This window comes from Sylvia atricapilla, chromosome 3, assembly GCF_009819655.1.
Source record: "Sylvia atricapilla isolate bSylAtr1 chromosome 3, bSylAtr1.pri, whole genome shotgun sequence".
In the NCBI taxonomy this organism is placed as follows: domain Eukaryota; kingdom Metazoa; phylum Chordata; class Aves; order Passeriformes; family Sylviidae; genus Sylvia; species Sylvia atricapilla.
The window spans coordinates 66,803,295-66,819,817 of record NC_089142.1 but is presented as its reverse complement, the minus strand read 5'-3'; the positions used below and the strand labels follow the sequence as shown (position 1 = coordinate 66,819,817).

The 16,523-nt window shown below is 40.9% G+C and overlaps 1 protein-coding gene across 4 annotated transcripts in view; it reads right to left on the bottom strand.

Moving 5' to 3' along the window:
- Nucleotides 1-3,869: 3,869 nt before the first annotated feature.
- LOC136359214 (SAM and SH3 domain-containing protein 1-like) overlaps nt 3,870-16,523 on the bottom strand; it is a 537,013-nt gene continuing 524,359 nt past the window's right edge. For all 4 annotated transcript variants that reach the window (XM_066315647.1, XM_066315648.1, XM_066315649.1 and 1 more), the window contains 4 exons: nt 16,373-16,486; nt 9,650-10,782; nt 8,978-9,109; nt 3,870-8,155 (listed from right to left, as the gene is read on the bottom strand). In XM_066315647.1, coding sequence (XP_066171744.1) covers nt 7,895-8,155; nt 8,978-9,109; nt 9,650-10,782; nt 16,373-16,486 — 1,640 coding nt within the window. In that variant the 3' untranslated portion in view covers nt 3,870-7,894. The remainder of the gene's footprint in view (nt 8,156-8,977; nt 9,110-9,649; nt 10,783-16,372; nt 16,487-16,523) is intronic.

Here is a 16,523-nt window from a genome sequence, read left to right as displayed (position 1 = left end):
CTGAATTTTGGTTTACTGTGTATGCAGACAAGCACAGACAAATTTGTTTATGTGTTCCTGGGCATGAAACTACTTTCAAGCTTTGCCTGCAAGGTTGAACACTGTGTTGCAGACACCTGTCAGCTCCAGGGGAGACACATGTACTCGTAGACAGGCATTGTGTGGAAGCTTGGGCCATTGCTTGTGATGTGAATTTGCATGAATCCTCACAGACTCAGGTAGAAGCCTCCCATATTCCTGAAGCAAAACACAACTGATGGAATTACTAAACAGACACAAAAGAAAAAAGAAAGCAAACAAGTTTTTGAATGCCTTCCAGAGGTTTGCTATGGGCCAAAAAGCAAATTTTTGACTCGTGTTTACGTGTGTTAGAAAGCAGCCTGAAACCTTTCCTTACTTTGTCATCAGGCTGAAGAGAGGAAAACTGAGAAGGCAGCAGTTGGTCCCAAGGCATGTTCTAAATCCAAAAAAAAATCTCTTTCAAAAGGAAATGGTTTAATGAATTGAGAGAGCCTCTCATTTCATTAGATGACTTCATTAAGCACATAAGTGGTTTTTTGCGTAATTGAATTGATCTAAGCTATTCTTCTGCTCTCCAGAAACTGCACTGCTCCAAATCCAAAACACCTTCTATGCTTCTATGATGCTTATGTTTGATGTCCACAAGGAAGTGGAGCCTGTGCAGTGGGAGGTGGGAGAGGGGCAGTCCTGCTTCTCACTGTCAGCAAATGTGGCCTTACTCATGCAGCAGCTCCTCTGGATGGCCTGCAATTCAGGGCTGCTAAAAGAAAACAAAGAGGTATGTAGTGCTTGCCTGTAGTCTCAGTGTGCTCAGGAGCATCACTAATCTTGCTCTCAGATAGCCAGTGCCAGCTATAAAATTGCTCCCACCTCAGGCTATAGTAGGTGGTAGGCATGACTGCAAATTAATTTCTTTTTTTGACTTTGTAGGATTGCTAGGACCTCAGCACACCTGTGAGTTGAACTAACCTTAGCTCTCACCACCAAGCTCATTTCCAGTGGGGACTCTGGACATCAGACTGGAAGACAGGCTACTGTCACACTGCTAGTGCTGTACAGCAACAGCTCACCACAGGGTTGAGGTGGCATTGCATGGGTTTTTTTCATCAACATTGAACTTGACAGAGAGACAATCCAGTTCCACTCTTCAAGGCAGAGAAATGGTGGTGGTTTTTCTGTTTGGTTAAGTGCAATTGGAGCCACTTAAACTTTAAAAGTGAGTGCTAGTATTAGGCAACAGCTTAATCATGCTTCAGTAAAATATTTAAAAATTTGTAACTTCCATTTTTAGTACCTGGTGTATATATATTCATTACCATAGGAGTCATTGGAGCCAAAGAGGAAAACAAAACAAAGAAACAACCCCCTCCCAAAAAACACCAAAAAAAAAAATCCAAAAAACAAAACAAATCAAAACAACACCAGTAGATTGATATTCTAATTCACAAGGGTGTCCCCTTAAGACAGGATTTGTGGACATAAACACCAGTCATTTTCACAAACTTGCACATCTGTATATGCAATTTGTGGCTAAATGAAAAAATGCAACTTGTGGGAATTTCAGAATAACATATGCATGGTAGCATAAGGAATGTAGAACTTGTCAGGAATGCAAAGGGCTCTGCCTACCTGGGACGGGATCCACCTTGGGAGAGCCAAGTCCAGAACCTCCAAGGCTGTGCAGGACTCATCTCAGAGAAGGTGAAGTTAAGAAGATTCAATAAACAACAAGGCTGTTTGGAGTACAAAATTGTAATCCCAGTTTACCTTTCTCTCCTACTCAAACCCATCTAGTCTTGGAAGCAGCTAATCTCACCAGGCATCTTTCTGTTGGGCCATAGGCACCTGTCTTTTCCACAAACTTCAACTGCAGCAGGCCAAGAAACAATATTCCTTTGAAATAAGACCTATGGTTTTGTTCTAGTCTGACCCTTTTTGGAAGAATACTAATTCTATAAGCGTCCTGAGAAGTTTTTAAAGGGGGTTTGGGATCTTTTTGGTGTGGAATATGAGTCGGTCCATTTATATGTGCGAAACTTCTTCTGCTTGGAGAAACCCACTGTAAATGATAGACTCTCAGTAGCTTTGGGGTCAGGACTTGAACAATATCAGTGTACCTGCAAGCACACTTATGCAGACACAAGCTCAGCATAGACTACTTGTGTTGCAGAATTGAAGGAAACAAATCATGATGTCCATTCATGCCATGAAAGACTGAAGTGCCTGCAAAACAGCCAGGCTAAGAACTAATAAGAATCACAGAATCAGCTGATTTGGAAGGGACTCACAAGGATTGTCGAGTCAAACTCCCGTCCCTGCACAGCACCATCCCCAAGGGGCACACCACTGTTTTGTACTGCTTCTTGAATATTAAAGGATCATACTTTAGTGGACACCTGAGGTAGCTCTGGTGATACATGTAACTTTACCTTCATAGCTTGTAAGTCTCTGTGGGCTTACACATAAACCCTCTGCTCAGGCATAAACTTTCTTTTTCTAAGTATTAGCAGCAAGAATTTTTAGCCCGTTTCTCCCACACCACATCTCATTTTCTGGTGCAAACACGTGAGGAAAGAGAACTTTTACAATAAGGATAGGTATGTATGTCTTGGGGGGTGGCGGTGTTTGGTTTTGGCAGCAGCTACTGCGGTTAGCACACATTTGGATCAAACAGCAGCAAAATGCTGAGAGCAATAGATGGGGGCTTTGTGTTTCAGCTGCTCCCAACGCAGTCCTGGACCACAGCAATCTTGGAAGGGAAGCAGTACTCCTTCCAGCTGCAGGAATGGCAAGCGCCCTGGCTTTTCATGTTGTGCAGTGTTTGTTTTGTTTTTATTTCTGTTTTGTTACTTGAGAGACCCTTGGAAACAGCGGGGCCCGGCGCTGGCGCTGCCGAGGGCGCGGCGCCCTCTGCCGCCCTCATTCCCTGCCTCATTCCCGCCGCGGCCCGCAGCTGCACAGCGCGGAGCTGCCCGGCGGGACACGGAGATCCAGCTCTCGGCACCCAGCCCAAAAGAGCCTTTTGTGTTCCGCTTTATGTCGTCGCCCGCCTTCAGCTCCCGGTTACCGACCCTCGTTCCTTGGGGCTAAATCCACGAAGGATTAACTTCCAGCTGTTGCCATGAGGAGCCGGCGGCACGCTGTTAGGCAGCTAAGCATGCCCATTAATTACACAGCGAATTTAACCAGACCAATAAATGCAAAACAGTAAGTAAGAAGTCGGCTGGAAGGAAGTGCCAAGAATCACGTCCCCAAGGCTCCGTTGCGCCAAACTCTGGACACCGGCATCTTATTCCAGACCGGAGACATTTACCTGGTTGCCCAGGAGTTGCGGCACCTCACCGGCCAAACGAAGTGGAGCTGCATTTGCAAACCAGGTTTGAAATCCCTCCTTGCAGGCAAGAGCTGTAACTACAGCTGGCAGCACTGTACTCATGGGCTCTTCTCCTCTGGCTTCGCCAATCGTTAATTATTCCACTGCAAAGTGGTAGAGCTCCCAAGGGGAGACCTCTCACAGATACTTCACTAAGCCTAGCAGCTGGACATTCACAGGATATAACATGCAAAGTTTGGACAGTGCTGATTTACATAATATAATCTAACAGCTGCCTCTAGTCCTGAATTATCAGGGCTTTTAATATTAAAAAAAAATCTAAACCTTTTTCTCCTGCTGTAGATGTCTTGAGAGTGCTTACAAGGAGAGGAACTAGAGGCTTGATAAGCTATAGGGTGAGGACCAAAGATATAAGCAAAAAAATTACAACACTGGACACTGCTACCCAAGCACTAAATAGAGGATCTGTTAGCAAAAGCCACAACAACAAGAAAGAAAAAAAAAAAAGAAAAAAGAGAGAGACCATGGAAATTTATTTACTTTTTATCTATGAACAGTATGACATATAATTATAGACAAGTTTTGATACACAGGAAAACCCTTTTGTCAACCATTTTTTTGCTAAATGAAACAGCACAATAATCTTTACACATTCATATTTTGTTTTTGTTTTTTTTTTCTTTACAATACACAGCTTTCTTGGGTTGAAGCAAACTGCAGGACATAATTGAGTACTGGTATATTACAGCTACTTACATCATTTAAGAACAGCAAATGGAGAAAAATAAGTTATTTAAATATTGATTTCATATACAGAAAGTGCAACTTTGTTAGTTGTTACATAACTTGCTTGACAGTTTTGATTCCCCAAAGGGTGTCAATTAATGCTAAAAGTATCTTGGACTGAAAGTATTATTTATTCTAAAAATAATACAGTACAACTGCACAGCTGTGACTTAGTGAATCGACCACTATTGCTGCTCTTAGACATGATGGCCTGTTTGAATAATGCAATGTTTAATGCTTCTGATCATGCTCCCAGTCTGCATCCACAGTCAGGCTCATGTAAGAGCACAGGGAATTGCCACCTGGGTGGCAAGAGTGGGTTATTGATCAAAGCATATGTTTATGATGGCATTTGGTAATATTTTGGGCTTGCTGCTTCTATTGTTAAATAGCTGTTTGAGTTACTAAGATACTATGGATAGATACTTAACTTGGTGAGCCTGAGCAGAGCAGATGAGGATTCCAGCAGCAGGTTTCTTCTGTGCTTTCCAAGAGTTAATGAGTGAACTTTTGCTTAGAGCACTGAAGGTTGCAAGAAGATGCAAGAAGATGCTCTCGTAATGCACCACCTCACCTGCTTGGGGAATGCCACAGGTCGCTGAAACCACAGCAGGGAAGCTCAAACACTGAGAAGCTTAAGGCTTTTTTTAGATTAGAATATAAACTAAAACTGTAATTCAAGTAAGACCACAAAGCACATTCTTTAAAAGGAAACAAAACAAATACTAAAACTCATAAATCTCAAACTGCTCACTCCAGTCCTGATGGGTGTGATTTGGTTTCCCTGGGTCACATAATCATTTAAAAAGAATGGATTCACAAAGAGAGTTTGGCAAACAGGTTCAGCTTATTCCCATAATTTTCCTTCTGTTATTAAGAGAGAGGAAAGTGATTAATATGGGAGAGCTTTATTATATGACTTGTTTTCCCTGCAAGGAAATTTGTTTCCTTTTTTATTGCTATAGTAAGCTTGGACTTTTCCCTTGCTCCAATATAACTTCTATCCACTTACTTCTATTCTGTTCTGGTCCCTGCCTGCAATCCCAGGAAGTCTCAATACTCTTTCCATCTCCTGCTTACTGATAGCCATCATGTAAGCCTCAGAGAGGAACAAGATAAAAATAATAATTATTAAAAAAAACACTTAAAATTTTTTACATTTTTTCTTTTTTTTTCTTCTTTTTTCTTCTTTTTTTTTTTTTTTTTTTTTTGAATCATAGAATATACTGAGCTATAAAAGGGGACCCATCGAGTCCAATTCCTGGCCCTGCACAGCACCATCCCCAAGAGTCACACCATGTACCTGAGAGCGTTGTCCAAACATTTCTTGAACTCAGCCTTGGAGCAGTGACCACTTCCCTGGGGAGCCTGTTCCAGTGCCCAACCACCCTCTGGTGGATGCAGAACCTTTTCCTGATATCTCCAATATAAACCTCCCCTGACTTCAGCTTCAGGCCATTCCTTTGGGTCCTATCCCTGGAGTGAAGACATCAGTACCTGCCCCTCTGCTGCCTCTCATGAGGATGTAGAGACTGCAGTGAGGTTTCCACTCAGTCTCTTCCAGGCTGAACAGACTCAGCTGTTCCTCACAAAGCTTCCCCTCCAGACCCTTTGCTATCCCTGTGGCCCTCCTTTGTATGCTCCCCAATAGCTTAATGTCATCTTTATAATCTGGTGCCCAAAAATGCACACAGGACTCGAGGTGAGGCTGCACGAACTTTCACCAGCTGTACAAAACATGTCTGCTATATGTCTCCTGATTCTGTCATATCAGAATGTGCTGATTATCAGACACCAAAGAGAATATTACAGAGCTTTGCTTGAGAACAATTTCAAGTTGCATCAGTGACTTAGCTACCTTCATATGATGGTGTGCAGTAGACACTGGTGAAATATGAAATGTGGGAAGTAAACCTAGCAGCTGGAAATTCTACCAGGAGGCAAATTAGTTATCATCTGTAGTAAAATGCATATTCATCCACTTAAAATATGACCACGAAGGGGCCAGATATAGTAAGGAATCATGGAGTAACCACAACTTTTCATTCATGCTGTCATCAATCTGACAGCATTTTATCAGAAGTCACTAGCTCAGTATGAGACTGGGATAATTGGGGCACTGAACAGGGAAGTGCCTTGTCTGGTTTTAGGGAGTAAATTGATGTCAGAACTGATATTGGAAACAGCCACACATCCTGGCCTGTGCCCAGGTTTCTATTCTAGCTCCCTTTACCTGCCAGACTAAGCTTGCTCTGTCTTCCATGGAACATTTGCATTACAAGAAGCTGAAGGACACACCATATATAGACCCCGAAGAAAAAGCTGGTTATGTGCTATTCATGGTAATTTGTATTTGTATACAAAACGTGTACCCAATATAGAAAAATAAAATCTGTCATTAGTCACATATGCGACTGGAACATTTCACGTGGAGTTAGGCAGAAAAATATCACTGCATCATGAAAAATGGTTCATCACATTTGCAAGAACAATGCTCTTTTCCAGTGAGAGGTAATATTAATGCAGTGGTGAGGGATATCAACTGTTCTAAAAATCACAGTGTTATTCATAAGACTATCTGGGAATTTTCTCGTCCATGCAATGGAATTACTGGGTCTAATGATTTCTGTGGGACACAATTTGCTTTTTCAATGCAAGTGAATTTTCATTTGCAGAAACCCACTGTTTGGAATCAATATGGTCAGGATACCAAGTCAAAGCTGCAGCATAATGATTGACAATATAACACAGTACACAGAATATGATTAAAATGAAAAGCAGTTACATATATACAAGGCAGTATATCTTGGAACAGTTTAGTAACAACAGTAAATGCAGACTGTAGCGAACAAGGAGTTAACCTGACAACCGAAACCTAGCATAACCCTGCATTTGTAAAAGCACCTCTGCAACACAGGAGATGTTATGATGAGGCATTTTATAGAAGCTACTTCAGCTGGAAATCACCCTAAATGCAACTTAAATGTGACAGGTTGAAACAAGGCTTGGGAAATGTGAATACAGGTAAAGTGAACACTAGGTAACTGCTTAAAAGCTTATTTTAAGGCAAATAAAAAGCTGATTGCTAGAAAGCAGTTATAAAAATGACCTCAGCTCTGTACAAATAAAAAGCAGCCTTCTGAATCTCCATGGGTTAGTTGCATTGAAGTGACAGAGATGGACCACGCTAAAAACTAATTTCAGTCCATAAACTTCAGCCTAGCTAAAGGCTTTGTGGCAACTCGGACCTACACCAAGCAACAGCAAAGATGACTGGGGAGGGTTTTGTGTTTAGCTCTAGACTGCTAAAATAAACAAAAGGCATTTGCCAGACATCTACTAGAATTTGCACCTTGATTTGTACCTGGTCTCTAGGACTGATTTCAGGTACCTGGAACCTAGATGTACAAAAGACCTGTTACTACTATCACTATCACAAACTCGAGGAAAATGTGCAAGGGTCCCTTAATTCTGTGAAGCTGTCTGATTCTCAGGCCAACCCTGTGCAGTTTATAAAACAGGAATACTGTAGATGGGAGTGAGGGGGGAGGGAAGTACCACATCTATGATACCTGGTGGTTGCCTCTCTTCTCCTTCAGTCGCCAAAGACTTTCATATCCTTTGAAGAAGATATCTGCCTGTCCTGGGGAGCCACTTCCTTGATCCCTTTAGCTACGTGGAGTAATTAGAGTGATACTGGTGCAGGAAGAAGCAGTGGATTCTTGACCAGGCAATGTCACACTATGGAGCATGTTAATTTGCCTCTGGATCAAGAGGTTTGAAGAGTCTTGCTGCTGCCAGGAGCTTGCTTATGTGCCTTTCCTCTGTGATGCCAGCTTTTTGAAGGCAAGTTTGTGACAGAGAAGGCACTTTGCTCAGTGTGTTGAATCCTGCTTCTGTGAGCAGGCTGGAATACATAGGCAGGCCAATGGAAATCAGCCAGTCAGATACAGAGGTGATGAGTCCTGGGGATACAGGTTTACGGCAAATTTCTGTAAGTCCTCCACTTGGAATCTGGGGAGTAAAAAAAAGAAAGAACAGAGAACCCTTAATGTTAAGCACATCTGCTTGTTTTACAACAAATCTTTTTTTTTGTTTGTTTGTTTTCTCTTCCAAACTGGTATAATTTCATAGCAGATGTTCTAACTTCTCTCATGTCATGTTTGTCAGTATGAGAGTGGTGTGGGCTGAAAGGCTCAGATCTCTTGGCCAAAACTGACAACAATTTTGGCAATATAAACAGAGTGGGCAGTATCCAGCTGCTTGGATGACTTCCATGTACCATTCTGAGTTAGTTTGAGATCAGTAAAAAATACCCAATAACAAGACTTTTCAGAGTGAACCATTTCATTTCTGAGTAAGGCAAGAGAATACAAATTTTGCCTATTACCTCCTCAGACAGACTTAAGTTCTCTCAGAAAAAGCCATTAAAGTTTTGGTGGTTTCTCCCTTTTGATTTTGCTAAGGAGAAGTGGACGCTAGTATAATTAAAGAAGTGAAAAAGGAGTTTAAAGCCATTTTAATACAGAAGCATTTAATACATGCCACCCTTAGTGAGCAAGTCTCTGTTACCACTGCTTGCAGTCTGCTTAGATTTTAAGTTGATTATTTGGACAAGAGAGGGCTATACACTCTCCTTTCAACTACTGACTGTCCTCCTTTGGGATGGGGGAGGTACCTCCTGCCCCTGCAATACCTCTACCTATGTTGTACTTGCTGGTTGAACGTAAAGGAGCACTTCTGTACCAGGACTTCTCAAGTATCTCCCTTTACTACCAGTCAGTCCTTTAAAAGTCTGCTCACGGATAAGAAAATCTTCTTTATGGAAATACTCACTGCCATGCGATGCTGCTTCCTCAGCTGCTTTACCCGGATTTGGTCCATGTTTGTTGCCACATCCTTTTCAGGCTGCTCTAAGTCTTCAGAGTATCTCTGTACCAAAGCCTCAGGAATGCCACAGCGACCATGCTGAATGTTCCCAGCCAGACACAAAGGAGAGAAGACAGATTAAAGAAGTGTGTCTATACAGACCAAACCAAGAAATACAACCGAAAGAGAAGTGCAGGATGAGAGCAAGAAGGAGCTTTCCTTGAAAACTGAAAAAGCAATGCCTAAAAGACACCTTCCTTCACCCCACAAAAAGATGTACTAGTTGATACTGTCAATTCAGAGTTTCTTGGAAACATAAAATCTAATAATTACTTCCTTTTGCAGCTCTACTCTCCCACATTAGCAGAGAAAGACACATTCCCATGCCCAGTTCCACCAAGGCATCAGTGGTCTGAAAAGACGAAGGTTCAGAATAAGTCTGGGACTTCTGAGTTCCCCACAGCACAAGAATTACTTTAAGCATGAAGTCTGATAGCAAAGACAAACAAGAGTTACAGAGTGTCTGATGTCTCGATTGTTGGTTTATCTTACCCACAAAAAAAAAGACAGATACAGTGAATGACAGACTATCCCTTGGAATGCTAGCAGAATAAAACCACTGAAACAATTACCACTTACCTTGTCTGAGTACGGTTCTTCAGTAAGATCAATGTCTTCAGACTGCAGCTTGTTTTCTATCACCATTTCCAGATCCATTCCTCTGCTGCAAGAGACTTTCCTTGCTGCTGCAGGACCGAGCTTTACCACATGCTGCTGAACACTAGCAGTCTCTGGGAGCTCCGACAGCCAGGGGGGCAGCGGGCTAGGAGGGCTACTGGGCTCCTGCTCAGATGTCCTATGGACAGGTACTCCATGACAATCAATGGGAGTGGATGAGCTGGTCTTTTTTACTGGCAAACATGGTGCTTCTAAATTTGAGTGGCTTCCACCTGTGGTTGTGGGAGGATGATATAATCCATTAGAAAGGCGTTCTCGGCATTTTTTGGCAGGGACAGGTGGCGGCTGAGGATTTTTTGGTTGCATTCTTGCCTCATTTGTGCTTTTTTGCTCAGCTTCTAGACCTCCCTTGAGGACTGGAGCGTAATCAGCCCGTGCAAGGTCATGAAAACCCTTACTCTGGATTTCTAGAGGTGCCCTTGTTGCATGATGCATCACTGAGGCAGGCTGAGCTTCACAGTTTTTCAGGGGGAACAGAGCAGGCTTTCCACCTGCAGTCTCCATTACAGAGCAGTTCAATTCCTTAGCTCTTCCCTTCTGAGAATTAGCAGCTCCTTTGCCCTGCTTAGCCATGACATCATCTACCTTACAGCTGCCTCCATGAGATGGAGGCGGCAAGGCAGAGCCAGTTGCCTTCTTAGCTATATCCAGTGAATCCTGAGGAAGAGAACCTACTTTCTTGTTAACGTCCTGTAAGTTCGTATTGGGTTCTCCCTGGAGATCATCCAGTGAGTGCGATCTCGGCCATGGATCTACCCCCTGGGGGCCATCCAGAGTTTCATAGCTTCGACACACAGCAACTGGCAAACTCCTGCGGTTCTTCTTCAGCCCCATGACGGCGGGAGGCTTGACAGAGCTCTTCAGAGCACGGTGCGCACAGCCCAGCTGGCTTTCTTTTTCCCCTGGCTGCAGAGTCTCTATGGACTTGGTCAGTGGAAGCGTGGGATAATTTGATAGCTGGTTTCTGCTGAAATCCCTAAAGCTATGCTCACTTGCAGACTTTGAGGGCAGAAGACAGGTCCTTCGAGTTTTACCTGGAAACAAATAAATCCACCATTAAAAATAAAATCTGAAGCACAAATAACACATCCCTTCCAAATGCTTTTGAAGCAAAATGATTTATTCCCTTTTTGTTAATTCAAAATGTAGAAGAACTCACTGGCATTTCAAGCATAAAGTTGATTTAAACTTCAGCTTTATTAGTAAATGTTGTCTGTTAAGTAAAATACATCCAAAATTCTTAACATCCTTCCTACTCTCCAATTTGCAGAGATTTGAGGTTTAGCTCATATGAACCTTCTTCAGTATAGAAATACTATATCCAGCATTTAGAACTAATACCCTATACTCATTGTATGAAGTGATTTGACAGGCCCCCCTGAAATACCTGAAGATTTCCTAAGTTTCTAATTTTAGTATATAAATAAAAATGCTCATCTTTTAATAATATTTACTAGTTCACATAGGATTTTTTTCAAAACACTTTGTTTATGAAATTTTAAATTATATGCCTGTAGTGTTGTTTCTTCTTTTAAACGAGCAGCAAACTATTTGCAATGGCAAAACACAGAGCAAGAAAGCGCATGATGACTGATTTTGCATCAGCCCCTTTAGAAAGCTACTTGCAGGGATGACAGAGATTTACAGAAAAAGATCTTATGAGATGGTGAAGTGTTTCAAAAAGGAGTTTCAAGTGTGACTAGCGTTAGTGTTAATCTGAAGTCACAGTGTGTATTTTTAAGCAATAGATGCTTTCTTCTTGTACTGTTTGCCTTCAGAGCTTTATCCTGCTAAAAGTTCAGTGCTTGGCTTTTGAATAATATATACTGTTCACCTTGCATATGAATGAAAGAACCTGTTTAACCTATAATAATATATACTTTGCTTTCTCTTACTTCTTACTCTGCTGAAGCAGTTTGAAAACCAAAGTATCCAGAACACTGGCCGAGAAAATGGAGGTTCCATTCAAGGAGATGTAAGGAAAACAGTCCCATCAAAAAAAGGTAAAATCAAGGTGAGCCCATAAGGACAAATGCGAGCACACAGCAACTCTTTTCTCAGAAGCTGCACTGTTCACAGTTCACCTTAAGCTAAATATCACCATTTCCCCAAAGTGCTGACAGAGACACATCCCACACTGAAGTTGTCTCCGTTGGTGCTACCTTGAGTTCAGGTAACTCAGAGAAGTAGGAGAAAGAACCTGTCTGCACCCTTCCTTGGAGCTAGGCTACCGCCTTCCGAAAATAACTTGCAATGACATTAGAAAGATGTGTAAGAAATGTTACATTCATTTTTTAGTGCCTCCAGGTGCTAATGGCAATATTTAATGAGCACAGAAAGGAGTGTTCTCTTTCCATTATTCATATTTGCCTGCACATGCCCAATTTGTGCAGTAATTCACCCTATTGTCTGGGACTTGCTGTCACAGCTCTTGCTACAAAATCCGTGTGCCTTCTTTTCAATTGGATATATTGATACTGGATTACACCAATTTTAGGAAAGCTCACTCAGAAACCTCAGCACTAAAAGAAAAGTTGTGCAAAGCCCTACTGCTGTGCAGTATAAGCTCTTACTGAAGCCATGAGGGTATTTAGTAAGCAGCATTTAATTTCTTTAGAAATGGGGTATGTCTGTGTAAAGCCTGGGAATGAAAAAAAAGAAGAAATGAGGAACAGGAAAATGAAGGAAAAAAAAACCCAAAACCAAACCAACAAGGAAAGAGAAATTTTGTGAAAGTAAAATCAAATCTTTAGTTCATTCCAACCCTGTTAGGCATACATATACAAATCAGGTAAGAATGGGAGGAAGTTCAGAATATTTTGTCTATAACATATATAACCAAACATGCAGCCTTTAAGCTCTCTGCTTCAAAATGGTTTAATAGATACTGCTGGGTTCAATGCTATTGCTTTGTACAAAGGATAGTAGCTGAGAATGTAATTTATTTTAATGTGATTTAAGTGAAGTGCAATATCAGGAGGGGAGCTATGATTTATTTCTCTTTTTTCAGCTATTCCTTCCCTCCTCCTGACTGTCAGGTATAATTTCATTATGCTTCTGAGATGCTGAAACATGAAGGTAATGTTTTCTGAAAACAGATTTATAAATATATTTTAAAGTTGTTTTCACAAGGTGGAGAGTTTTATAAATAATGTCCACAGATGCAACATTCCCTACCTTAAGAAAAAAAGAAAACAATCTGAAAGGGTTAAAGTGTATAGCTAGTAAAGTTTAAACCACATTTTTACTGTTAGGAATTTTGATAACTCAGTCTTGTGAACTCCTGGTACAGTTATACAGTCTAATGCCTTTCATAGGGCTATAAACCATAGAGGCATCTCTGATTCAAATTGTGTGAACTGTGTGAAGGACACAGATGTCTGGGTAAAAAAACAAAAGACCACAAAGGTGGCCCTTGCACAAAATGAATGCAAAACTTGTATTATTTCCAGGTTCAGTTCAAGCTACAGGCAATACTTCAACTCTTCTGTTGGATGCTATGGTGCAATTGTTGCTAAACAAAGCAACTGTCCACCTCTCATGATACTTCTTGCAATTACCATACAGGGAAGGAACTTTTCCATTCCTTGTCATCATCTGCCTCAGAAAAGAGGGGAATATCTTGGGGAATCATTCTGGAGGTACCATAGCTACAGCAAAAAAAATCAGTGTTTCTTGTGGTATTTTTTTTTCCTTGTGGAAAATGGTCCTCAGAAATTTAAGTATTCAAAATGAGACACAATGCAGTGTCCAAATTCCAGATTTCATTAACTTCATTTTGGCATTGCTTTCTGTGGCTGTGTTTTGGGTGCATTTCAAACTGCTCTGTTGACACAACAAAGATAATGGTGCCTTACCAATACTGGCCTCATTGCTTTACATCAGGCAATGTGGCCACCTGTTCTTTTGCTTCCTTTTCTGACTAATCAGGACTGACTGCTGAAGTGCTTAGGTTGCTGCCTGGTACTATGGGAATCTGGGCATCAGCTTCTGAACAAGTCAGAGAACACCCTTAGCTAAACCTGATGAAGACCTGGTTTGTCTGCACATTACGTGTGCAATTCTCATCTCTTCGCATGCCCTTGAAAAAGGTACACAACATAACAAGTAAAGGTTCAAAGAAGCCAGGCATAAACAAGGATGGGAATGATCTACAGGGAATATTAACAGGCCTTCTCAAACTAGCAAAGGGATGACTTGGGAAGGAGTATGACAGAGGTCTATATACAGATACTGTTAGGTATGGAGGTTCTAAGGAAGACCAGTAACGTTCATAAAAAATGTTTCAGGAAAATTGGTGGATGCCAGGAAGCAGCACCCAAATTTTGAAGTCTTTAAATGAATCATTCCCCAAGACTGTCCTGGGAAGTACCAAATATGCATGCTCTGTTCCTATACCATTCTGTAGCTATCTGCTTCTGGCCAGTCCTGTGAGAAACAGATTTCTGGTGCGGTTTCCAAATGCACCTCAGACTGTCAACACCTGCACACAAAACAAGCCCAATAACTGCACCATTGTCACAAGTCTAAGGGACTGCTTGCTCTCTCTGCCCTGTTTCTATATGGAGTATTTGTCAGATAATGGATGGTTACTTCCTGATCTGAGTTTTTTTCTGTCTAACACTGGATAGGGCACAGACTACATGGTCCTTGCTCCCTGTGAATTGAAATAAAACCACAATGCTGCTATAAGTGCACTGTAGATAACTAAGAGAATATCCAAGTATTTCTGCAGTGGGACCTAGAAAAGTACTTACAAAAGATACTCTCCTATAGTACACAGCAAACCATTTTCTAGCCAAAATGTAAGAGCAGTTCTGAAATCTTGAAATGATGCCCAAAGATCCAATATGGCCCCAAACTGAACACTCTACTAGTCATAAAAATATTATGCATAACCATTCACCAGAAAATCTGAAGAATGTTTTTTTCTCAGAATGCACTTGCCCTTTATGAAGTGCAGATCTGCACATTATTATATTTATACCAGACAAATGACTATCCTAAATAAGAACAGAATGCATTTTGAAAAAAATATGCATATAAACAACTATGGTCCATGAACTTTGCAAAGAAGGTGGAGTACTTTTCAGATTAAATAGCCTTGACAAAATCTCTGAATGAATCAAATGTTCTTTTCAAAACGGTTTTCAAAACAAGCACTAAATGCATTTGTGAGCAAAAATGATGCAGAAATGCAGCAAGTCATACATAAAAATAATATAAAAATCATCAGCATTTCATATTCTGGAAAACTCAAGACAGAAATATTAGTTTAAATGTAAGTATCCAACCAAACAGGCAATGCCAATTGATTTCTAAAGGTTTTATTATATTGTTAAAATAAGGAAAATGTACAGGCAGCACTTTAACTTTGGTGTTACAGCTATCATTATGATTGTACTAAGAGATAAAAAGAAAAGAAAATTGTTACATATGCCATATATTTAGCTATGATTCTATTCTAGCATGCCTAGTGGATGTGGATTCCTATTCAAGAAAAAAACCTCCCCACTTTCAGAAATTTAGTATACTGTCAATTTCAGGCATTCAGCTTCAAAGCAAATTGCAATTTTCTTCAATGAGTGGTAATTTTTAGTGGCATACTAACAGAAAATGCATGTATTAAGAGAAGGATTCTTAGCTCTTATTTTAAATTGGAAACATGGCCACTATAAAGGGTGTACAGAATCTGTTTATACTGTTCTTGGTTTCCTATTTATGGTGAATGTTATCAGTGAATCCAGGCAGTCTGAGGCCAAGACATGGCTCAAATGCTTGGAGTGAAAATGCCCAACACAAACCGATTTCAACTCTTTTAATATTTCATCCCTAATGACAAGTTTAGACCATCCCTGAAGTAAAACATACTCAATTAGCACTATATAGTTAGCACTATTAGCACTAACCTGTTTTTTCAGGTCAGAGACAGCAATCTCTATTAACATCATCTGTCATGGTAATTTTTAAGTGCATCACCTTTCACTGATGCAGGGTAAGGCAATGGGAACTGATATCATTAGCATTTTTTTCAAAGTTTATTTCCTTGCCAACTTCTCAATAATTTAACTTTCTAGTACACTAAAAAGTCCTAAATCCCTGCAGTTGGGTTCTGATCAGAGGACAGTGCAACATGCAACCCAAAGCAAACAGGAAAATATGGCCTAAAATAAAGAATGTTTTTTCTTAATAGCTTCTGTATGGGTTCAAAAGAAATCCTCCCAATCTCAGTGAAGTTCAGAGACTTCTCCACTGATGGTCTCTTAGACTTGAGCCTAGTTGAGTGTGCAGCCAGGGCAAGCCTCGTGAGGCACAGTGGCATGAGAATATGATTGGGAGGGGAGAAGGCAGGGGAATGGCAGTGAGAAAGACTGTTGCTTTAGGGACATGAAACAAAGACTCTTTGTGAAATGGGATTTGTTTCCTACTAATGCAAATAAATAAATTAGCAACAGTAGCAGTGAAAACCAATGGTTCAAGCCAAGAGGGATAGAGGCAGAGCAAAGGACAAAGTCAAGTAGGAAGTAGCTTGTGTTAGCTAGGAACAGGACCAAAAGTATATGAAGTTATCTAGTGAAAATAAAAGACTGCAGGAACTATAAGGCTCATTGCTGTCACCATTACCATTCTCCAGGTTTTCACTGCTTTCATAGCAGCCAGAATCCCGAGGAGAGCATCCGGTTAGGCCTTGGCCTTCAATGAGAAGTTTCTCCTGAGAGCCTGACTGGTCGCTGTTACCTAGAGGATGTGAGAATACAGTGAAAAAAAGGCAAAC